At 39.2% G+C, this 26,598-nt stretch overlaps 1 protein-coding gene across 1 annotated transcript in view; it reads left to right on the forward strand.

Annotated features, from left to right (window-relative positions):
* The window catches only part of dgkb (diacylglycerol kinase, beta), a 677,591-nt gene that overhangs the window by 250,937 nt on the left and 400,056 nt on the right, over window positions 1-26,598 (forward strand). Inside the window, exons 20-22 of the mRNA XM_048611787.1 lie at window positions 6,649-6,734; window positions 9,325-9,414; window positions 11,670-11,834. Coding sequence (XP_048467744.1) covers window positions 6,649-6,734; window positions 9,325-9,414; window positions 11,670-11,834 — 341 coding nt within the window. The remainder of the gene's footprint in view (window positions 1-6,648; window positions 6,735-9,324; window positions 9,415-11,669; window positions 11,835-26,598) is intronic.

The following is a 26,598-nucleotide window of genomic DNA, read 5'->3' on the forward strand; positions in this document are numbered from 1 at the left end:
TTCATCCAGCTCTACACCTTGTTATCTCAGATTCTCCAGCATCGGCATGTCCTACTATCTCTTAAAGTTTTCTCGCTTCCTCTTCAGAATTCTCAATCCTGCCCAGTTTTTTATCATCAGCCATCTTGGAAATGTTGCATTTGGATCCCACATTTAGGCAATTTATATATGTTGTGCATCGCTAGGGCCCGTGTTACAGTATCCCATTGATCTCTGCCCACCACTTGTTAAAAGACCCATTTAATCACCCTCACTGCTTTTTGTCTGTCAACCAATTCTCAATCCATGCCAATAAATATATTACCCCCTATCCCATGTACTTGGAATTTTCCCAGTAACCTCTTATGGACCTTATCAAAAAATCCAAATGTACCACCAACTGGTTCTCCCTTATTTACTTTACTTGTTACATTCTCAAAGAATCTCCAGATTTTTTTAAGCATGATTTGCTTTTCATAAGCCCATATTAGCTTTGTCCAATCCCGTTAATGCTTCCCAAATGTTCTGATGTCACATCTTTTGTCATAGACTGTAGTGTTTTCCCGCTTCTGATGTAAGGCTAATTGGTCTGTAATTCTCTGAATTATATTTCATCCCTTATTAAATAGTGTGGTCACTTCTCCCTATTCTCCATACTATAGAAGCTGCTCCAGAGTCTGTAGAATTTTGGAAGATGACAACAAATGCATCCATTATTTCCATGGTGACCTCCTTTAGTACCCTGGGATGTTAATTATCAGTCTCTGGGGATTTATTGGGTTACAACAGAAATTGCGGGGTTTCCTTGAACAGCTGGCTAAGGATGATCTTGCAGGATGTGACTGAACCCTGCAACAATAGTTGGTATGGAGAGTCAACATGCTGTTATGCCCTGTTCATGGGAGAACTGTAGGAAATTGTTCTGTGATCCTTAAATTCTTTTGGAAGTGTAAGGATGCCTCCATGATTATTTTCATACAATTTGATGTCCTTTCGCCTGCAAGGGTCCTTGCCCAGTGTGGAGTTGCATCAGTATAGCTGCTGGCACTCTTGCCTCACGTTGGTCAATGCTACATCAGTACACAATCTGATTTTGTCACTATTAGGGTCACCAAAGTAACACAGTCTGTTATTTTGTTTACTGTTGGCCCTCCAAATTCTTTGGATGCCACAAATATTTTCATCTGAAGAATAAAAAATATGTCATTTTGAACTGCAATTACACAGCTTTGTGTAACAAGTGCTTATTGGAAAAATGGGCAAGTGTTCAGCAAGGTGAACATTGCACCTTGATTGATAAAAACAGAAATTCCCACGAAATATTTCAAACTTGAAAATTTCTCCAGTATTTGCATCTTGAGGAATTCAGATTCACATTGTTTTTAATGAATCAAAGGCCTTTCTCCTTTGAACATTTCTCTAAACGACCTGTTTCTAAGGAAAATAAGCTAAACACATTGCAGTTGATTTACAGAGTTTAAGTGTGTTCTTTATCTGTTGACGTTTAACATTTCATTACAAGAATATTAGTCATAACCCATATATCCTGTTCAAGAGGGTAAACCAGCCATTAATTCTCCCGTGTTTAGAATTGACCATCTGAGAATGTTTCTATTTCAGTGAAGATATTTCAAGCAGACTTTTGGAATAGCCATCTTCCAAAGTGCTGTTATACTTTTCAGACAAATTCTTTTCACATTTCTCAACTTAAGAAGAAAAAGAAGTCAAAAATAAAAATTAAATAATTTGTAGCACCAGATGGAACAAGTACAGCAGAACGCCTCTAATTTGAACCGGTTGGAAATGAACACAGTTCTTGTGAGCAATTTATTCTGACTAGTGATTCATCATTCAAGATTTGATATATGGATTCTGATTGCTGTACAGAAGATGAAGGAATAGCATGAGCAACCATTTATGTTTTAAGACCAGAGGGAGAATTGCCATGTAAGTATTGCATCACAGATAACACAACATTCCAAAGAGTGGACCAGAATAGCCGTCATAGAGTCAAAAAGGTCTGTAGCACAGAAAATAAAGGGCTCTTATGGGCCATTGCATTCATGCCAGTCAAAAGCAACCATGTAAGTATTCTGATCCCACTTTCCAGTCCTTGGCTCATAGTCCCTTGGGGTCGCAAGAACACACCTAAATACTTTTTAATTGCTGTGAGGGTTTTTGCCTCTACCACCCTTATAGAGAGTAATTTTCAGATTCCCACTATTCTCTGGGTGAAAAAATTGTTCCTCACATCTCCTCAAAACCTTGCCTTAAATCTATACACCCGGTCAGTGATCTCTCCATCAGGTAGAAAAGTCCCTATCTTTCTTCCTACCCTGTCTGTGCCCCTCATAATCTTATGTATCTCAGCCATGACGTCACTTAATCTCATCTGTGCAATTGAAAACAACCCCAGTCTGTCCAATCTGTCTTCATAAGTGAAACTCTACAGCCCAGGCAACATGCTGGTGAATCTCCCCAGCAACCTGTTCAGTGCAATCACATCGTTGCTATAACATGGATTCCAGAACTGCACACTGATCTTGCTGTGGCCTAACCAACTTTTTTTTAATAAAATTGGCAGCGCACTATCTGCCCTACAGATGCTATGGCAGTTAATTGGAAACTCTCCTTCCCCATTTCTAATTTCGGTGAAATTTTTATAAAACTATAAGATACAGGAGAGAATTAGGCCATTTAGCCCATTGAGTCTGCTCTGCTGTTCGATCATGGCTGATATGTTTCTTAGCCCCATTCTCCTGCCTTTGCTTGCTAACCCTTGATCCCGTTACAAATCAAGAACCTATTTAGCTCTGTCTTAAATCAACGACTTGGCCTCCACAGCCTTCTGCATCAGTGAGTTCCATAGATCAACCACTCTCTGGCTGAAGAAATTCCTCCTCGCCTCCATTCTAAAGGGTTGCCCTTATGCTTGAGGATGTGTCCTCTTGTCCTCGTCTCTCCACCTAGTGGAGACATCATCTTTATGTCCACTCTATCCAGGCCTCTCTGTATTCTGTAAGCTTCAATCAAATCCTCCCTTCATCCTGCTGAACGCCATAGAGAACAGACCCAGAGTTCTCAACCGCTGCTCAGATAGTAAGCCCTTAATTCCTAGGATCATTCTTGTAAAACTCCTCTGGACCCTCTCCAATTTCAGCCCATCTTTTCTTAAATACGGGGCCAAAACTGCTCACAATAAGGTCTTAGTGAAAATTTGTAGTTTGGGCTGTAGATACAGTTGATACAGCACCATTTGTGTCCATTGACATTCCGTTAGCCAGAGAGACGCTAGCCACACTACTTGACGAATCAGAAGCACCGACCCTGAACGCTGGCAACAACATCAGCAAGGACAGCTTACTGAAACTGCTAGATTTATGTCTCAACGCACTTCACATTCAACGGACAGATATACAAACAGACCAACGGCACACCGATGAGATCACCCATCTCAGGTGTCATCACACAAGCAGTGATGCAGTGATTGGAACATACAGCCCTTCCTACAATCCAACCGAAACTGTGGATAAGACATGTGGACCACGCATTCGTAAAAGTAGAAGAAACCCACCAACTTGTCAACAACATCTTCACAAACATAAATTTCACTACAGAGGAAGAAAACAACAAACAGCTCCCGTTCTTAAATACAATGGTAAAGAGACTGACTGACGGAGAATTCTGGACTTGAGTATACAGGAAGGCCACACACACGGACCAAATCCTTCACTTCAACAGCAACCACCCCACCATACACAAACAGTGGGACATCAAGACACGATTTAAATGAGCAGCATCACACCGCAACACCCCAAAACTCCGGAGAATGGAAGAGGAACACCTACACAACGGATACCCAAGAAGTTTCGTCCGCAGATGCCTACAAAACAAACGACAGTCAGAGAACACGGTACGACGGAAGACACTAGCAATGCTACCCTACATCAAAAATATATCAGAAATGACTACCAGACTCCGAAGACCGCATAAGATCATGATTGCACTCAAACCTACAGCAACAATGCCCCCAAATTTTATCAAAGACTAAAGACCCTATACCAACAGTAAACAAGCCCAACGTGATATACAGAATACCATGCAGTGAGTGCAATTAACATTACATTGGACAAACAGGGTGGAAACTGACGGCCAGGATACAGGAACACCAGCTGGCAGTAAAAAGACACGACCAATATTTACTTGTCTCAATACACACAGACAACGAGGGCCATCAGTTTGACTGGGACAGAGCGACCATTCTGGGACAAGCGAACATCAGACCCGCAAGAGAATTTCTGGGAACCTGGTTCTCAACACAGGACTCCATTAACAAACAAATAGAAATAGACCCCCTATGCTGACTGCTGCTAAAACAACAGAACTGGAAGCAACAAGACCATCACACCAGAGGATTATATAAATCTGGATGGAAGCAGAACACCAAAGTTTCGATTAGAGGTTGCACTGATGATGTTGCCTGGAAGCTGACGAAACGTCTGCATGCCACAGAACAAATAGCTCAGCGAGCTAAGGAACAACTGCTCACAATATTCCAAAAGTGGTCTGACAGCCTCGGCAGCTGATTTCTGTTCTGGTATTCTAACCATCTTGAAATGAATACAAACATTGCATTTGCCTTCCTAACTGCCAACTGAACCTGCACATTAACCTTAACAGAATCCTGAACTAGGACTTCCAAGTCCCTTTGTGTTTCAGATTTCCAAAGTCTTTCCCCGTTTAGAAAATAGCCTGGACCTCTATTCTTCCTAGCAAACTGCATAACCTCTCACTTTCCCACAGTGTATTCCTTCTGCCACTTCTTTACCCACACACCTAGCACTACCTGCCCCTCCACCGATCTTTGAGTCATCTGCAACATAATGCCAATGCCCTCAGTTCCTTTGTCTGGTTCATTAATAACATGAATAGTTGTGGTCCCAACAATGACCCCTGCGGAACTCATCTCATCACCAGCTGCCATCCAGTCAGAGAAATCCTCTATTTGTGCCAGTACCTTGCCCCTCAGACCATGGGCTCTTACCTTATTCAGCAGACTCCTGTGTGGAACCTTGTCAAAGGCCTTCTGGAAATCCAAATACGCCACATCCACTGGCTGTCCTTTGTCTAACTTGCAAATGCAAGCTTTAACTTAAAGGCATGACTTTGGGGCTTAAATACTTTTTGTTTCTGTTCTACCAATCATCTAAACAGTTATACAGCTAATATTACTGTTGACAGCTCAAGATATTGGTCTGAACACATGGACTTGTGTTCCAAAGTTTTCAAGGCACTTTTTAAAGTGAAGCCCGACAAAAATCTTTGCTATTACCCTGGGGAAACAGGAAGTGACCATAATGCCCATAAGAATTATGTTCAAAACTTGAGGTATTGATTGCTAATGGTGATTGATTGAAAAATTAAAGGTACTTTCTCAAGTAAAATCACATTTCATTTGAATCTCAACAGTGATAGTGTAACAGCAGTTCATAGTTTGATGTATCTGTAAATTTCTAGATATGAAATTTGATGATGGGTCTCCAAGGTTCGATGCTATAGTCCCCGAGCTTTCTTGGGTTAATTTAACAACACCTTTACCAAACACTTTTTGATATTGAAAGAGCTCTTTTGAAGAATTTTGCTTTGAAAATAAAACTGCATCATAATTTTACTACGCATTGGATTATTTTATCTATTAATTGTTTTGCTGACAGAATAATAATTTGTTAAAGTAGGTCCCAACTAAAATAAAGAGAAAAAGAAGTTTTCAGTAGTTGAAATGGTTGATATGGAAATCCAAAGGGCTAGAGATTTGCTTAATTAGGACTGTTAATCAGCTTAAGGCATAATTCAAATTGGATAATTTTTTTGTTCATGTACCTGAAATGATAAATTTCACAATATATGGAGAAGAAATGGTGCAAATCCATAAATGCTAAAAGGGATGAACAAGTTAGAAAATAATTATTACAAAGAAAAATTTGATTTAAAGTTTTCTGTTGAGAAAGGTTGCATAGAAAAGCAAAGACAATTATACCGTAAAATGGGACATACTGTGCAGCTTTGTGCTTCTCACTGCAGGCAAAATTTTATAGCCCTGAGGAGATTTGTCAGAATGTGGAGACAAACTCACTTGGAAAAGTACACTTATGACAGCAAGAGTATTTGAGGAGAATTTGATGATGGTGCTTTAAATTACAGAAGGAGTAGTTGAGGTAAAGTTGAATTATTGCTCATGTTGTATAAATTGAAGGTACAAGATTATAATCTTAAGAAAAGGACAATAAGATACATAAAAGGAGAAATTGAGAAAAATGCCTTCATGCAAGGAGCTTTCAAAATATGAAATCCTCTGCTACAGTTGATGATGGTACTCTAATTGTAAAACTTAAAATGATTCTACCTAATTAATTACTGGAAGAATTAAAAAAAGAGCATAGGGATAAAGCAGCAAAATGGGAATAGTTCGGGAAATAGCTGGAAAACAGAACTGTTTAATATCAGCCCCATGGACTTATATTCGCAGGAGATGAAATGTATTGAGTTGCTTTCCCCGGATTTAAAATTTCTTCATTTGTGTCCCCACATTCAGTGTGAAAAGAGAAGTGTGGTAAACTGTGGGTTTAAAACAAGCCACTTGTCACTCACAACTAATCACTTTTCCTTCAGGTTAAACTTTTTTCGAGATGTTCCAGACTTCAGAATTTTGGCTTGCGGTGGAGATGGAACAGTCGGATGGATCCTAGATTGCATAGGTGAGATTGTGAGCTACATTAGGCCTCACCGATATGCCCAGGACAACAGATAATTGTTGGCAATCTTAAATGAAACAGACAGTGTCCAAGTTCATGACAAATTGGCCAGGATCTAAAATATGTATTTGTGCCATATTCTTAGATCAAGGCTCTTACGTGATTTTCTTTCTGTTTTATGGCCCAATCTCACCATTGCTTTTACTTCAGGAAGATGGATGGTCTGGGGTGCTGAAAGTTACAACTGTAGAGATTTGTTCAATGGCTGTAACGTTCTGAAGGAATTCTAGGGATTCAAACAGAAAGATCAAGCAATGTATTGAATAAGAGAAACAGGGAGGTTTCTACATCCCCGATGTCATGGCCAGTGTTTGTTTTTAAATAAAATTAATGTTTTAATGTATATAATTTTTAATTCCCTGCCACCTCACCCCCCACTCCACACTTTCACATCATCTCACACACAATGTTGACCCATCTTTAATAATCTTTTACCATTTGAATTGACTTCACAAAAAGGGGAGATAATGGTGTGGTGCTAATGCCGCTGGACTAATAATCCAGAGAGCATATTGCTCTGGGGAAGCAGGTTCAAATTCCAACATGTCATCTCGTGAAATTTAAGTACAATTGATAAATCTCTGATTGAACTAACAATAAAACTACCATTGATTGGTGTAGAAACCTTTCTACTTTCATAATATCCTTCAGGGAAAGAAATGGTCCAACCTATATGTGACTCCACACTTGCAGCTGTGTGTTGACACTTAATTGCCCTTAGAAAGGCCTAGCAAGCCGCTCTGTCCCTGAGAAATAGCCCCAGACTATAACTGCTGGCATTTTCAGCAGCGATCACATTCTATGAAAGAAAAAAAAATGAGTTGCAGTTTGGTTTCATAATAATGAACTTTTCTTTGTATTTTAAGCCAGTGACTTTCCAAGAAATACAAGATATAAATTACATGGTTTGACATAGTTAGAGAATGGTCCATCAAAAACAAGTGCGTTCTTAATGTGCTGCTATATTCAAAATACTAAATAAAGCTGTTCCAGGTTGTCTTGGTGATGATACAAGTAAAATAACAAAAGCAACAAACAAGAGATTACTAACACCATCATAATCCAGTCAGACACAAGGTACAGCAGCCAAACTTCATTTCGAAGCCCATCACTGAAAGAGCCAGATGCCCCTCGACAAAGAAAAGATTAAAATGCATTAAAGTGTTTCTGTGAATTCGTGTGTAAATAGTGATGCCTTTTGTCGGATTGATTCGTGCTTCTAACTGAAAGGATATAGGATGCAAACACTACTACTAACTAATAATGCAAGTTGTGCAATTCTCCCCATGATTCAGTACGTTTATCATGGAGAGTAATTGAGCTATGTAGACCAGACAAGACGGCCAGGCTTGATCCATAGATAACAAGGTGCAAAGCTGGATGAACACAGCAGGCCAAGCAGCATCAGAGGGATGATGCTGCTTGGCCTGCTGTGTTCATCCAGCTCTGCGCCTTGTTATCTCAGATTCTCCAGCACCTGCAGTTCCTACTATCTCTTGATCCATAGCTCTTAGCCGAGGTAGCAGGAAGAGCACTACAGTTGGCTTCAATGCTCCTATGCTGAACAAAGCAGAATTAGTCTGACAATAATCCAGCCATAATTGTTATCCCACAACCCTAACTGGAGAAACCTGTTTGTACGTATCAGATAGTTATTCAAACACAGGCCCAGTTGCACCATTTTCATCAATGTCTCAGCAACCCTGGGGAGTTGTTGTGGGTCAAGGATCTGGCACAGCAGGTCTGCACCCATTTCACTTTTGGTAAAGAGAAGCCCATGATCCCTAAACAGAAATTGCCCCTCCTGTTAAATTTCATATAAATTTTGATTTTAGAATTAGTCATCTCCTGAAACCCACCCCACACTAAATGCTTTGTGTAAGTACTTGTAATGTTGCAAATGAGTATAGAAGATTTGATCAATTATCACAAGTTAATTGAGGGCAGGACTTCTAATTCATCATTCACATCTAATTCTAACTGCTAAAATAAATGTAGTAATCAAGAGATGCAGAAAACAGTCTATATTAATTCATCATTCATTTTATATTAATAACATCTACATTTTGTTTGGACACAGCTAGATTTTATCCTGAGCAAGATAACCTTTCATAGTGCAAGATTTGCAACCAAAATATTATTCAGTTTGTACTTTGCAGTTGGATTGGACTAATCGCTTTCCCTTTAATGAGTCAGTATGAACCATCCTAAACATGGCCATATTAGAGATTGCAGAATGTTTGTGAGGATGATCTGTAGCTCCTTTCCACCAGGACTGTTGGCATACTATTGCAGATGTTAAAACTTCCAACAGCAAATCCAAATTAATAATGATCTTTCATTACTACTTCCAAACAGTAAAATATTCTTCGGGGTAATAGGAAATATACAAAGAGGAACTATACCTTATTTGCCTGATTAAATCATGCTTTCAGAGGATTTATTTTTCGTAGTGTCACTTTTACAGAATGTTAAAAACTGTGACATGGCACAGCTGACTTCATGTATTGGAAAATGTATGCTTGTTTCATAGACAAAGCAAATTTGCCTCAACATCCTCCAGTGGCAGTTCTTCCACTTGGAACAGGCAATGACTTGGCAAGATGCCTTAGATCAGGGGGAGGTAAGAGAAAAAAATTCACTTCCAATATTTTAGACTGTCGAAATCCATCTTGGAGTATTGTTTCCTCTAGGTTATGTGATTCTCTGAAGATCAAATAAAGTAATGCAAAAGATTGAAGAACTTTATATTTTTTTTAAAATCCAGATTCTGCAACCTATTGCATCAGTTTAAAATAGCTTCCTCCACACAAAACATTCTCTTGCCCCCTTTCTTCTCCTTGATCAAATTCATCATTGCAGGAAGTTTAATTAATCGTACCAGTTTGCCATCCATTGGCAAAGCTTTTAAAGTTGTCTTTTTATTTAATCAGGTGCAAGGACACTAAAACATACCTTTTGCAAAACTGATAAATGGTTTAGATTTAGATTTTAATGTCACCTGTACTCAAGTGCAGGAATACAGGAGTGCCGTAAAAAGTACATTATGTTGCCATTCTCCAGTGCAAACTTAAGTGCACAAAAGACAGGATTAAAAACAGAAGCAGAAATAACAGGAACGGCCAAAAGAAAAGGAAATGTCCAAATTACTCTCCTGAATCCGCCATGAGATCTCGTCACCAGAAAATGAAAGCCACAAAGTCTGTTCCTCAGTCTGTGGACATTCAGGTGTCCCATGTCCTAACACAGCACCATAGCCGCAACACCAAACTGTTCTGCACCAGCAAAATATTCTGTAGTTTTTGTTACTTAAAAGCAAGTTACTCCCAAGTGATGAACTCGAGATTTTTTATTAAAAATGCTCACTTTTTGTGATTAACTTTTGGCCTTCATGGCAGTGAAGATAGAGGAGCCAGAACTTTGCAGGATAATAGCTGCTGGTGCTGGGTGGAAGATCTTCCAGGAAGAAGTTTTGTGTTCCATTAAAACACAAGTGGAGAAGACAGTGGGAAAGCTCTTGAAGCTTCCCTTTGCCCCAATCAAATATGGACAATTCAGATAAATCTTTTCAAGACTACAGTGTGAATGGGGTTGCCACCACTTGTGGTAACACTTGGCTAGGTCTGGATGTCCATGAACTGCAGGGGTCCTGTTAATATTGCTACAAGTTGGCAACATTGAAGACTGGCTTAACCATAATTGCAACAACAAGGTGACCTGCTGTCCTTATATTCAGAAAGTTTTGAAGACTACAGCCACTTTATGCCACTTACCTTGCGACCTGAATGACAATAGTTTTTTTTTATTATTAATAAATTTTAATTTGTTTTAGTGAAAGTTTTCATGGTTAGAATTTGCAAATATCAAGAAAAAGATATGAATGCAAAGAAAAAATGTTTTGGAACAGTGCGTGATGTAGCTGGTTTTTTGACTAATTTAGGTTTCTGCATAAAAGATGAATTTGAGGGGATACTTGATCCAGAATTAATTTTGGAAAACTAATGCAGTTTTGAGCTTAATTTGCTCCTTTTATCCAAATTGGAAGGTCCATCTCAATATTTAATGATGGTCTTAAGTAAATGATGCAGCCACATACAGCATACTTCAGTTTGTCAAGATGAACCATCATTTTCCCAGTGTAATTGTCGTATCGATCTGTAGGCTTTCCAAATTCACTGAATAAGCTAGCTAGCTGCTGCATTCAGGGCAGAATTCTAAAAAAATTATGTCAGCCGTCCAGTCCTTAAAATTGAAGGCATCTGTGAAATTGTCATTTGCGCAGCAGAGAAAATGTAAAATATTTTGAGAGAGCCAATTTTTAAAGGAAAAATGTCGGAATTTCTTCAAGTTAATTTATTACCTACTGCATTTTAAAAACATTTTTTTCACCATCTGTTCTACTTAAACCAGTTAAATTGAGACAATAGAGACAATAGTAATTGAGTGTACCCCGCATGAAACCGTACTTGCTGAGTGCACAGGCTGGTTAATCATGGACTCATTTTAAATTAATTTCCATGTCCCTTCCACCTCGTGCTTGCTGGATGCACTTGACCACAGAATTAGCCTTCAAACATTGAAGCAAAATGCAATTCCAGCACTGAGCTTAGTTACTTTAACTGAATGGCTTAATGATTTCTAAGGCTGTTTTGTAACATATTCTGGTTGTTTTATTCCATTGACCAATCTATTGACAGCACTGTAGAATGTGAGATAGAATCAGTTATGTTTAGATTTGAGAGAGGAACCTGAAAATGAACCGTGGAGTGTCTCTGGATGTTCATTTTCGACCTTATGTCTTTTAATTGTATGATGCCATTGATTTATCATCATCACACATTTTAACCAATTTGATCTTTTTTTTTGATTCCCTGTAAGGTTATGAAGGGGAAAGTCTGATGAAGATAATTAAAGACATTGAGAACTGCACAGTGGTCATGCTGGATAGGTGGAAAATTGAGGTGATACCACATGACAAAGAAGAAAAGGGAGATCCTGTACCTTATACTATTATCAACAACTACTTTTCTATAGGAGTGGTAAGTTTATTTGAGTTATTACTACCTCAGTGGAGAATTTTTAAATGGGATGTCAACTTGGCTTATTGCTGCTACAATTTGTGTAGTTTGACACTTAATCTGAGCTTTCAAAATAGCTGAAGGATTCACGAAGGAAAATGAGAGCCACTTTTTACTCTTAGGCATATGTTTGCCCCACCAGAATTGAAGACAAGTATTTTCAAATTCAGGAGTTTGTTGCTTATGAAGTCCACAAAACTTCATCTCGGATATACTTGACATTTCATAGTTATTAGATGGTGTCATTATATTCTATGAAACTCCCTGTCATTTTGCTTAAGCATTAATTGTCTTTTAACTTCTGAATGTGTGCACTTCTTGTGAACCATATCTTCTGTGAGTTTTTTATATTTTCTGTAAGCTCTTGTGATTCCTCTGGTGTTCTGTTGGGACTTAACATTATTACAAACCATGAAGACTATTTTCCAAAAATTCACTCCCAGCATAGCCTTTCTCATGCAAGGAAAATATAAACATTGTCTGAAGGTTTTCACGGTGAGAGTGGTACCCATTAAATTGCCTTACTCAAGAAAGAATTAGCTGTTTATGTCATCTGGAATAAACCTTAATGCCAATCAACTAATGCACTCCTTCCATCCAAAACTGTGATTGAAAATAAATGGTACAATTCATAGCCATGATTCAGCTTCAGGGTTTAGATAAAAACAAGCTAAAATCGGAAGCACCTCAGACAAAGCACTGCTTTTAATCCATTGCTGTCAACTAAATATTCGTTTTGGTATCTCGCTGGATCTTGAACTTATGCTAAGCACACACTAATTCTGCCATCTGAAGTAAGAATTCAAGTTCTTACTGAATTAATTGTTATCAATACTGTCAAGATTATAGTGTTAATATCAGTCATAATTCCATGAAATATAATCAGTGCTTTGGCTAAATATGTTTTGCAAATGAGGAACCCAGTTTCTAGGCATAGCTGTGTGCAGGACAGAAATTATGCCGGATTCCCAGATGTAAGAGGATCCAATTCAGTGAATCAAATTAATAAATCTTGTCCATTTTCTTCAGGCAAAACAGGAACTTTCTAAATTTAAGGCCGTGGCCTGTTCTCAGTGAGATTATCTGATCTGGGATGCCAACAATAGAGTTATAATTAGCCTCACACTCCAAGCAAGCAATGACAAATTGAACATTGCCTTGCTCGTTCTGAGCTTCATGTTTGTAGATGTTGGGTGACAACAGGAGCGCACTTGACTGAGATGCTTTGCGAGCAAGTAGTTTATCAGCGCCTACTCTCAAAGTTTGTTCATTGAACTGTACATGACAAAACAAGGAATGATGAACGCATGTTTCGCACAGTCCATTTTGAGGAAGAAGTCAGTGGCATGTGTTGATTTTAAGGACTTTGTGCAATCACAGTGACCTAATATTGGCAGTTTACACTTTGTAACAAACTATAGTTTGAAAGTTTATTGAGTTTGTTAAGAAGCAGCAGTCTAGGTGTGCTAAATTAGTTAACTAGGCAAAGAAAGTAAATAAAAACTGAAATAACTGTGGACTGTAAGTCAGGAACAAAAACAGTTGCTGGAAAAGCTCAGCAGGTCTGGCAGCATCTGTGAAGGAAAAAACAGAGTTAACTTTTCGGGCCCAGTGGCCCTTCCTCAGAACTGTTCTGAGGAAGGGTCACTGGAACCGAAACGTTAACTCTGTTTTTACCTTCACAGATGCTACCAGACCTGCTGAGCTTTTCTAGCAAAGAAAGGAAATATGCAACCCGTGACAGATGAGTACACTTCACTGATCCTGAACCCATTCTGTAACATGGAGAGTTGAGGCAGTGTACTTACACATCTCTGATATTGTGCAGTTTTTCTTAGACGTTTTGGGTGATCTTTGGTGACAGCTGTCCTTGTTCTTCACTTGAGCAGATAGTTCATTCAACATGATGAGCAGTGGTAAGGATTCATGTTGCAACATTTTCATTCTTTCTTCTGTTGCATTCAGTATATCGGTGATCTCAAAATGTAGCAATCACTGAATGATATTGAATGACTACAGTCCCCTTATCCACCTTTATCTGCGGGTTAGTTTGCCATTCTTTTTAAGAATACATATTACTTATTTTCTCAAATAATACACTGATTATAGGATACATTTGGTGTCTAATAAATTGTTGATGATAGTTCATTGGATATTGTGACCTCAGGTTTTCTTTTGTAATTCTTTCCTCATGTTTTCATATGCTAGCATTTTGGAAAGTTAATTACCATAGTAATAGCTGTCTATACTGTTGCAAACAGTCGCATGCTATATGGTAAATAGCAGGAAAATTTAGTTTAAGGAACCCCAATCTTCAGCAAATCACACCATCCAAATTGTTTGCAAATTAACTGCCCTCTGAAAACTGGTGACTGTACATCATTGGATAAGATGGCAAAGATCCAAGCGTCAATGCACTATCCCTGTTAATTTTAAACTACATGCACCCACAGATATGGAATGCCGTCACAAACCCTACGAAGGTTAAATGATTCACCAATACAATGTGCAGGGTGAATAGCGTTGGATTGCAAGTGTACTTAATCTGCCTGGATGTCACAGGTGTTCTGTATCACAAACAATGCAGGATCAGCAATTGCAAGTGTACCAGCTTGCCACGACCTTGCAGTAGTTATAATCCATACATCAGAGACAGATCAGAAATTGTAGCATACTATTCAATAAACATTTTAAGTAATAAATTTGAAAGAAGAACTGAACACTTCATTTTTTCTGAACGAGTAGAACCAACATCTCAACTCTCTTTTGTGAAGAGAGAAATGAAAGTTGAAGAGGAAATGGCTGACCTACTAGGTCAGGATCAATTGAAAATTAAGAATAGCGATGATAAGGGGATACTTCTGATTAGCCTATAAGGATAATTGAAGAGCTGGAAGAGAAAGAAATGAAGCAGGAGAAGCTATGAGTTCTGTATTATCAATTGAGTCAAAAGATTGTCAGTTTATATGGAGTTCTGTAGCTTCTTGCTTGTAAACCATATCAAGCTCAACAGGAGCAGCTACAGAACCATTATTATCAGTTCAAAACGTTGCTAGAGAAAATTACAGATCTACAAAAACAGCTGAAGATGCACAGCACACATGACAGGAAGCTGTAAATCCTTTCTAAACTAAATGCCAACAATGATGCTTTCATGAAAGAATTCAAGCAGAACACTGTGAAAAATAAATAATCATTAAAGCAACAAATGGAAGAGATCTGGTTTGCAAAAAAACTCAAAAAGGATAAAAGTTGAGGCTGGCCTCAAGAGCAGGTCATGAAGGAGAAAATACTTTTGGCCATCAGAAGGCTAAAATATTGATAGGATTAGAAGAATGCAGGACCTAAAACCAAAAGCTTTGAAATAAACTAGCAGTTCTTAAGGAACAAATTATTAAATGTCAATAAGATTTGAGCCATTTGAAATAGCTTGAGAACAAAATCAGCCAGTAGTTAATTTGGGAAAACAAACTTGGCTGTAGCCCATCAGGGCAAGTAAATTCCAGAACACCAATTACACCCCATGAAAGAAAAACTTGACAATATAAAGAGGAATAACAGACAGTATCACTGACTGTAAGAAATTAACTGTAACTCCAAACATGCTATCATTACAACATCTGTTCTTTCAGCAAATATGTTTTTGGGATTCATAGTCTCACAAGTTAAACTTTTGTTTGTAAGGAGGTGATGTTAATATATGTGTTGCAACTCTGCCTGGCACTTTGTCTGTTTTGGGTATGTGAACTGCACACACAGATATGAGTTGGCTTGCTGTAATATTTGCTTCACAACTTGTAATGGGTTACTGAATTGAACACATTAATGTTTGTAGTTAATCACTGATGGATAAGAGATTAATAATGAGACTGTTATTGTTAACTTGACAGAGAAATGCAAAGAACTACTGAGAACAAAATGGATTTGATTATGATACACAACAAAACAGGCATAAATATATCTATCTAATCTAAGTGTTTATTCAGTCATGCTTTACATCAATGCTGTTTAACAGTGGATCCACTTTCCCATGTTCACAGTGCTTGATGTGCTGATTATTTTCAGTATTTTATTTTGGAAGTGGGTGATGCTTGAGGTGCAATATTAGTTCCCCTACCTCTCCTAGGAGGCCCAGTTCAAGTCTAACCTGCTCTAGAGGTGTGTAATAACATCTCCGAACAAGTTGAATAGAAAATATCTAATCTTTCTATGTAGTCTTACAAGATCCTCCTATTGTCCTTCCTCAAAAATGAGAACACAGTGATGAACTGTTTCAGTATTTCTGTGTTTGTTCATCTTGAGAAATGTCTACCTGTCCTTTTGCATTTTATGTTCTTATTTCAGTTTTGCGGTATCTGTGGTATATTTTACTTTTATTAACTATGCTTATTACTTTTTCAATCTGAATTAAAACAGATGTTTTCCTAAAGAAAGTTGAAGACTAACATTTTTTGTTTGTTCCCTAATTCAGATCAAATTTGAAATTATAAAGATAACTTTACAGAGCGACTTCTTAGTATTATCTCCGATATGAAGAAAAGAATGTAAAATTTATCTGAAGTTCATAGTGATGAGAGTGATAACTGGTCAGTTGTCTTACTGAGAAAATAGTTTGCTGTTCATGTTATTTGAAGTAATCCTTGGAGTAATCCAATCAAAAGACAGTGAGACTTGAACTCATGCCATTTTAAAGGTTGCCTTTTTTAAAAAAATTTATTGGTTTACTTTAAGCTTTTAAAAGGAGAGAATTGATAATGCGACTCTTCAGTGAACAGACTTTACATATGCTGGAAAACAAGGTTTGAGTGTAGTTCGACCATGTAGTTAGCAAACTGATCATTGCTGAATTGGCTGGTCTCGGGGGAATGCTGCTGGGAGCACTATCGCTGGGCTTGTTGCCTTTTGCAAGGCAGAGATCTGTTTGAGTTCCGGATTCCTATCAAGTGGTTCTGCAATGAAGAATAAGATGGACCCTGAGAAAGGATGTGATTTAATCTGCTTGGGCTGGTCACCTATTTAAAGGCTTGCAAGGTTTAGCTTGCAAATTTCAGCTCAGAAACACGTGTAGTTTCAGAGCTGCGGGTTCCGTTTTGGTGCTGCTGAAGTCATGGCACTCTCCTTGGCAACGCTGGATACCATTTGCAAAAGTCAGTAGTGCTCGCATTAATACTAGTGCTGAAATTATGCAATATGACACAATCAACGTATAGTACTAATTTGATACTAGTAGTGTCATTTTCAACCCTATCATTGCTGATAATGCCCTCTTTTAAGCACAAACAGTTAAATGTGTAGTCAACAATGGGAAGGACCTCTCATCAGTGCTATTTAAAGAGTTTGTTAACCACTCAAAAAGCTCAGTAACTTCTCCTAGTTTATTTGAGTTTCAGGAGAACTTGGTGATTTGCAGAGTTGCTTATATTTTCTGCAATTTGAATGGTGAAGGCTTTGGTTCTTGTCTGAGAGTTCTGTTCAGAGCACTTGCTCTAAGTCTGCTTGCTACAATTTCTACCCCCCAGGGTTGCAGCAGGGCAGATGACAATCCACTCAGAGATGCAAGAAGAGAAGTTTGCAAAAGACTCTCAGCAGGAAGCCATGTCCATCCAAAGTCTTCAGGAGACGTTGCTGTTATACTTTCTGGCTGATTTTCATTTTTCCAAGGAGACAGGCAACATGCATATAATGAGAGCCATGAACCACACAAAACTCCAGGAAACAGATTTTCACCTCAAACAATGATTCCACTGCTTAGACCACTTTGGATGAACCCTGCAGTACTTGCTGGCTTTAATGTCATAATTAGCCATTGACTGTAGTATCCTGGAGAACCTCGACATCATGAGGGCATAGTCTTTGCCTTTAGTTGAGCAGTGAGGGGCTGAGGAGGAAGAGAAAGGGAGGAGGGAGCCAATAAATACCCTTTCTAATGGGGCTGTCCACGATCACCCAGTCAACTGTAATTCTATTGAGTACCACCTAAAATCCCAATTCTGCAGCGGCCACACACCTTACCTTCTCTCTGTCACTGACTGCCACAGCATGCTTTCGATTTACAATGTTGCAATAAAAGCTACCACAAAATAACAATTCTAAAACAACTTAATCAAACGAGCCAACCAATATTTCATATAAATACCAATTGAAATACCAATTGATCACCCTTGTGCATTCCCTTACTGTCAGTCTGGTAGGCCTCACTAGGCCTTTGTATTGCTCAGTTCTCCTGTGCTGTACTAATCCGGTTGCTGCACCATGGCAGGTGGGACACTGCTTATTTTCAGTGGAACAGATTGCAGATGGGTTTGCAGACCATCCCGGAGCAGCTGCGCCTTGAAAGACCCAACTGCAGTTAGGGACAATAGCAGTCTTAGCTGGGTGACAAGGGCAGAGTGGCAGTTGTGGGATGGTGAATGCAATCATCCTGAGAGAGATCTGCAAATGATGGCACCTCCATGTCACCCTCTAATCTTCATGTACTGCCAGTGTCTAAGATGGTGAATGTGATCTCTCAGCTATGCTTGACCGTGCCGATTAGTTGCTGTTATCTGAAGTTGTATGTCAACATGTCCTACAATAGGTAGGGGATGGTATTGTATTGTGATGGGTGATGTGCCTATTGTGGAAAAGCTGACAGTGTGTACAAACTAAAAGGTGAGGTATTGAACTGTGCTAAGTGGATGAAGATGAGGTGAAGCAGTGAATATAAAATATGATCTGTGCTTGTTAGAGATTATTGGTCGATGAATGATGGGGACAATGAATGGTGCTGTCAGTGATGTTAGTATTGCATTCGTCAGAATATGGCATTTGAAGATGCATTCGTTGACTTGAAATCATAACTTGCTTCCTGCACTGTATCCCAGACATCAGGCCTTGACTGTGCATTAATAGTGCTGGTTTTCTGTGGCCACTGCCTTCTCAGTGCCTTTTGGAGGCTGACCTGGCTTATTGCAAAGGTGATTTATTTAGCTTTTTCTGTCAACATCTTTCAGTAAGGCCTCTAGTACTGTATTGGAGAACCTTGAAACATGCTGTCTATTGCTTTGCCATTGGGCTATCACAACTTTCTGTTCAAAGGCTCGGGTAACCACTTCCAGTTCGTACTGCAGTCAGATGAACAGTGCAGGCTAGCTTTAAGTGGTAAATTTTATTGACCTATTTTTCCTAATCACTTTGCTCAGGGATGTTATGACCCAGCTCTGGAGCAGGTAGGATATGAACCCAGGTCTCTTGGTTCAGGGGTAGGGACACTGCCACTGCACCACAAGAGGGCCTGTAGCTTTAAGTGGGACCAGTCACATTTAAATATAGAGCCCCTGCTGAGGCATACAGTCACTCAGCAGTGTGTTTAATGCTATAATCTAAATAGATTCATTGTATTTAACGATCCCTGTATGGGTCATACCAGTTTTCCCCAACTCAATGTCCCAAATTACATGTGAGGAATTGTGGATATGTTACTGCAAGCTGTCAACTTACCTTGGTTGTGTAGCATTTAGTAGAATTTTCAGGGGAGGAAAGGGAGCAAGGAAGGCAAAATTTGAGGTAAAATACCACAAATTGTTGGATAAGTGCCTGTGAATACGTTTTGTATATTTCTGTATAGCCTGCAGTATTTAATCTATGTGTGTTCTGTTGTTTCTTTGTGATCTGTTAATTAATTTCAGGTCAACTTCATAAATTGAAAGTCAAACAACCCACTGATCTTTGTGCACTCAGTCTGATTTAAAATTGGAGTTGGCAGTGCATTATTACATTAGAATTGAAATGACTTTCAAACAGAGTTCTAATTAAACAACTGATATTCAAGCTTAGAATGCTTAGAAGTCTTAGGAAATGAAAACTGCAAATTACTGTATTTTAGTTATGCTTATTTTAGTATGAAGGGCTTATCACTATGATGGTTTATATTTGGAGTAACTGATTCTGATGACCATAGGAGGAATGTTAAGCTTGTAAAATATTTAGATCAGAGTGTTAGCAGAATCCTGTGATCTGTCAGGCCTTTTTCACTGCAAACCGGGTCTTTCATTTGGGGCATATGTGAGTTTGTGGGATGAAGGATCCTCTAGCTAGATTTTTGTCTCCTATTGAAGGTTTGAATTGGTCACAAAATGTTGAACTTAGGTCTTTTTGCTGGAGAAACAACTTTCCTCAGCCTTCTTGACTCCATGCCATTAATATATGGTGTTTTCATTGGTCAAGAAAATTTCAGGTGCAAAACACATCTATACCTCCTCTGAAGTTGGGGCTCTAATTGTGTGAACCACAGGATAATTCTATTTCATCCCACACATGATTTTTGTGTGCTTGTGTGTGTTTTGGAAGATCTGATTTAAAAAATAAAGCCTCAATCGAACATTCATGACCAATATGGGAAGCTGGCTGAGGAATTAGGAACTTTCTGAAAGTAAGTGTAAAATACTTTGACTTCTTCAAATGCCTGTTTGAATCCTCTTATATTCCGTACTGTTGTAAATGTGGTGTTAATACAATGATTTATCATGGGGATCTGTGCTGCAAAGGTAAGTTTATTTGCATAACGATGGTCAATTTTAGTCATATATTGAAATACCTTTTCCATTGGTGAAAATGCAAAAATGCAGTAAAAATGAAATAAAAAGAATAAAATGTCCTATCAACTTCTATTGTCATATTTTATGCAGTGGTTTAAATTGATTAACAATTCCAGATGTTGAAAAAAAACCTTCGTTTGAATGTTGAAAATATGTCTGCTCCTTCTCTTCTTTGACTGACAAGCATTGAGGCATTGTGCTTTGAAATCCAAGGGAATAACTTTCATATTGTGTAATTTTCAGTCCAAGTATCTGAAAACTTTAGTCATGATAGTTGTAGCATATTATGAATGTTCAGTTACATTTCAAAAGCTACCAGTGGCTTTAGCTCTGCAGGTGGTCTGTTGATTCAAGAATAGAGAACTGATAATAGTAAACATCTATGGTGTGATTTCTTGTTTGATTGTCAGTCTAACAGTTATTAAAATAGTTGTGTTTTGCTCACACTAGAGTAGTTTTATTTTCCAGTATCAGTATTGGTGCATTTGAATTGAACTGTTACTAAACTGTTAAAAGACTTGTTTTCAATGGTTTTAAAATAGTTCCCATAGCAATTGCATGGTTCCTAAAGACTGTTTACAATACGTACTGGGTGAGTGACTATGAAGAATAAGTATGGGAGGCATAGTGTTGACATGTCATTGCATTCAAGGCACTGGCCCTGGTGTGTGATAGTGAGACTAATATAGGTAGTAGTATATTTTTGGCGATGCAGACTTGATAGGTTGAAGATCCTATTTGATACTGTATGATTCTAGGGAGGATCTCATGGTGCATGAGGTGGCATTGGATTGGGTATGGGATGAGGATGAGTTGGCCTGAGCAATCTGTGAGGACATAGAGTGGGCATAGTGGTTGGCAGAATGTATCGGGGGGGGGGGGGGGGGGATGGTTAAAAGTTGAGGTTTTTTTTTCTTTTTCCTGTTGGTCTGACTGAAAGCATGTCCCGACACCATGACCTTCACTGCAAGTAGGGTGCAGATCCCAAATCTGCCTCAGCCACAAAAATGATCTTACCCCATCCCAAAAGTCGTAGAGTCAAACAACATGGAAACAGACCCTTCAGCCCAACTCATCAATGTTGTGTGTCTGTACTGCTGTGACAACATAGAATTTATGTGCATGGTGTTGCCTGGAGCTGTGGTTAGTGATGGTAGAGGCTCCAATTTCTTTCCATTTCATGGGATGTTCAGGAATCTTTCCGACTTTTCCAACCTGCACTTGCTGTATCTAGGAAAGATGAACTAGTGTTTATATGTTTGGCAATATTATGAATGCATCTCCAATGGCCATCAAGTACTGGAGGCGAACATGAAGTCAACACTTCTGGTTCAGAGCCAGAGATGCTATTGATTCTGTGTATTTAGATAATTCTAATGTGTATCCTGTACTTAAAACTTGCAATTTGTGAGTAACATCCAGTAAATATAGTATCATTGAAGGTTATCTGAGCTTATAAGGTTGAACATACAATTTATTTATGCCTATTAGTCATCATTTGGTAGTGCAAAACTCGAGTATTTCTGATCAAGGACATTTTGTAGAAAATCTAGGTTGAAAAGTTAGTTTCAGCTCTACTGGAGTGGACTCGTGGGACGAGAAGTCCAGCTTGTGTTCACGTGTCAGCAAACTGTGAAGGGCACAGTTAAAGAATGACCCCTTGCCACCTCTGCATTTGATATAAAACCAATTCTCACTCTGAGCACTAGGTGTCACCTAACTAGTAGGACAATGAAAGGGAGATCACCCTCACATTTTTCTTAGTGTATATCAATTTACAAAAGGAATTGAGACAAATGAACAATCCATTAAATTATAAAACCCACGAATCTTTAAAATTGTTGGTTCAGCTGCCAATATATGCACCGACCTCCACTTTAACACCACAATAGTTAATTATTTGCTGTTTGCAAACAATTTAGAAGCTCATCCGAATATCTCTTTTTTTAAAACCATTTTTTAAAACTCACCCTTGTGTCCAACCAATGTGCATGTGTTGTGTTAGAAATTGTTATCTTGTGTTGTAATGAACTGACACTTGTTATTCAAGAATGCCTGGTTAAATTAGTTCCTCTGAAAACATGAGTTCATTCTGGTCTGAAAGAAAGGTATCCACGATTAACCTTGTTGCAACTAACCGAGGGGCTAAGTGAATAAAAAAGAGGAGCCAATTCATTCCTCCTCACCTGGAGCTTAACAGTTTAGGGGTATCACATCTGAAACCAAAACAAATTGGGGAACCTCACTCAAGATCTGCTGGTAACAGTAAGAAGCGTAATGATTATCAGTAAGTTGGTCCTATTTTAGTACTACCTCAGGACTTTCCATTGGGATTCATATGTTGAGAATCAGAAGTTCAGAATCCAATATACAGCAGAATAATTATGCTTTCCTAAACTTCCTGGCAATTTATGAGATGAACAAATGCAATTAAACAGTTTTGACCCATACTTAAATGAATGCAGATGTACAGCTAGCTCAGAGACTGTGTTTCATTGTATGTTCTATTACAAGATCATGGCAAACTATTCTCAGAATGCTTTGGCGAGCTGACTGACTCTGTGCTTGCAATGAGCTTAGACTGCCATAAGCTTTGTTTCAAGTTCCTGTTCTAATTAGCTTAAATGTACATTTATACTCAATGCAGGCTTTCAGCACTAGATGACAGAGTTCATGATGAACTTGCAATGTGACATATTGTCCATTGCTAGGATAAAATGAAAATAGAGGAGATATGCAAATGCTGGAAATTTGACAACTTAGTCAGGAGCCTTCATGTAATTGAATGACAGTGATCGAAGAATTTATTTACCAGCTATCACAAACCAGTATTCAGTTTCCAGAGGAAAATAGGCTATGGTGTGAGGATGTGCCATATCATTGGTTTTCAATTGCTTGAGTAAGAGTTGGTATCAACCAAATTAATTATTTTCTCATTTGTAACCTTCTATTGTTGAACGGTTTGGGAAAGGGAAATTAAGCAACTGAATTTTGCAAAGAAAAAGCAGCTAAATGTAAATTTCAGGGAAGATTTCTCTCCATGAACTTTAGCGAGTTATTTCGAGTGAGCAGTTTTCTGCGACTCACATAATTAATAATGCACCAAGCCTCAATAGCACCATGCTCGCGCTATCTTGTACTCATAAATGGCCGAGGTACTCACCATGGCTTGGATGTTCTGGGATTGCCACTGCTGGCACCATATTGAACTCTATCTATGCACCAGCTCAGTCACTGCCAGCAAGGATTTGTCCTCCACTGTTGTGGTGTGAGAAGAATTGCCCCAGATATGGCTGTGACTGACAGGCTCCTCGATCCTGGTTAATGGGTGACTGAGAGAAGGGCTGTCCTATTTTCTCAGGACCACCAGAACAGATGATGGTACCAGACCGTGCCAGTCTAACCTGAAGTTACCACACAGGTTGGTGCAGTATACACAGTCCAGAGAAATGTAGGAAGAAGGTTGCTGCACTCTGCAAGAATAAGTGCCACCATCTTCTCTCTGCTACCTCACTTACTCTAAATCTGTTTCTGTACCAACCTCCCACCAAAGCTCTCGGTTTACCACTCTCACAATTGCATGCAGCACTTTCCATCAATTGTTTGAGGGTAGAATGAGGGGAGCTGGGTTGGGGGGTGCTTAACATTCATCATCTCTCACACACAATGGCAGCCTGTGTGTTACCTGTTAACGGTTTTCTTCAAATGTGCAAGCATATACACAAGTAAAGCAGGCACATTAGTCTGAGACACTTAGTAAACTGAATTGAAGGTTGGAGTAATCAATAAATACCATCTGTACCCTGCTGCCTTCAGCATTTGTGGGTCTGACTGCCTCCATAGACAAGTTGATGGCTGCCATGGAGACCCGGGTAAAGTACACACAGTGTCTGCTGGATATGCATGCAGACCTGCACTCCATTGCTGTCGTCCTTGGTGTTTAGCACCAATGTCAAGCTGGTGGGGAGAACAAGCAATCTTCACCTCACTCTGGATACTCCTTCCTCACACGGAGATGGGGTGGTGTCAGTAGGTACTCAGCAGGGGGAGGAACCACATACAGAAACACATCTCAGGGTACACCAGAGGTGCCTAGCCCCTCCACCTCGACCCTGTCTGTGACCCTCAACTCTGTGAGAGTTTAAGCTGAGGAAGGTGAGCCCGCATCTGGCCAGGACACACTGAATGTGCCTGAGCTCTCTAGACACAAATGCTTCAGTGAGTGGACTATCCCAAAATAAAGGGCTGGCTCCCTGAAACCCAGCTGCAGACCTCAGGCCTGCAATGTCAGAGGGAAAGAGAAAAAGAAAACCTTTTGAGGGCATGTAAGTGACACAGGTGACATTTAATTGTAAAAACATTTTCATATACGTACTTTTCATCATCATCCGTGTGAATGACTGTCCTTTTAGCTGCAGTTACAAGCATGAAGGTAGAGTGGGTAGCCATCTTTTGTGTCATAAACTATTTTAATCCTGTCTGAGCAACAGCTATTTTTTCTGTAGAGCTGATGCTTGAAACTTTCTCGTGATTGAACGAGGGAGCATCAAATGTTGTGAAGCCTTCCATCAGTTTATAACCTTAATTTTATTAAGGAACAGAAAAGGCTTAGAAAGATCAAACCGGGGAGCTGCATTTACAATTGAGATTAAACAAGGGATGGTGCTGTCTTACAACAACACAACATTTACAGTCAGTGAAGAATGACTTTACATAAGTGTATTCCATTGAAAGAGGTTCACAAAGAACTGCTGCCTGTCTTGCATTGGCCAAAGCCGCTGCACTGTATGATCGTGAAGGTGCTGTTCCTTCTGAAGGATATCCTCATTCTCTTACGCGATTTAATGCTGCATCCCTCACCATCCATGACACAGCCTTCATGCACAGTTATCTGCAACAAAGAATTCAATGATTGACAGCATCCTCTGTTTGCACAGCACTGCAATGGAGCCCCAGACATAAATGTGTTTGGAAAGTTGTTGACGCCAATGGAAGAAGGTGTTGTCTTGCAATTACGCTAAATATCATGAGATGGTGTTCTGACGGCTGCCTCTAAAGAGAATGCATCACCACTGCCATTCTGTCATCCACATCACATTCTAAAACAAGTGATCTGAGTCTCCTGCATCTTCGCTGCATTGCAATGACACCTTTTGCTAGAAACTTGAAGGCTGCTCCACATCCACTGGTGTCTGATGCTGGTGCTGTGTTCCCAAACATGTGCATCTTATCAATTTGTGTGGATGTGCTTAGATCAGCGGGCATGGGGACAATCACAGCTTCCATGCTGGGATCCACTGGGGATTGTTCCAGTGTGGGCAATATTAGAAACAATTTGCTCCTCAATAATGTGATCATTCAGCAGTCTCAGTTACACAGTTGCAACATTCATCCTCCAACTATCCTCTATTACACAGTATCCTCTAAATAGGAGGCCAGTGGAATGCGTCTACATGGACCTTGCATAACATGGACCTGATTTGCATGTATGTAGTTCTAACCTTTTTTGGCATACGAACAGTATGGGGTTGTATGTGTGGCAACAACAATGAGAAGATCCCCGCCAACTCCAAACCCCAAATTACTCAGAAAAGGCAGCATTGCATGTGAGAGAATGGTGTGGACATTTTATAGTCCAAGGTATAAAATAGACCTTGCACAAGCTATGGGACCTTGAAAGGTGATTACAACTTTTGTAACGGAGATGAATTTTTAGGCTCACTTGACATTATTTGTGCTTCACATTGGTAAGATTTATTTGCAATGTTGGATGATACAGTCAAAATTACTTGACCATTTGTAGCTGGTCAATGCATGAGTTTCTCCTATATAATTATTTGACAACAGATGTTTTTAACTGGTACTATGTGAGTGTCAATTTGATGCTATTATCCCTTGAAGAGTCTTACACTGCATAAAATGTGGAGCCCCTTTCCTCAGAGGGGCAAAGAAAACTTACTCTGCCAACTCCAGGCAGCCATTTCTCATTTTAATTGTGCACTTGTGATTTGGATGAAATGGGAAGCAACACAGGTTGTGTTTCCTGAGTAAGTTGCAGGTTTGGTGACCTACCCCACAAACTTTCATGTTCCTTCCTACCTTGGCCTCCTTGACAACCCCATCAGCTTTGATCTTGGCCATGTTCCTACCCAG

This window comes from Rhincodon typus, chromosome 2 (assembly GCF_021869965.1).
Source record: "Rhincodon typus isolate 14 chromosome 2, sRhiTyp1.1, whole genome shotgun sequence".
Lineage (NCBI taxonomy): Eukaryota > Metazoa > Chordata > Chondrichthyes > Orectolobiformes > Rhincodontidae > Rhincodon > Rhincodon typus.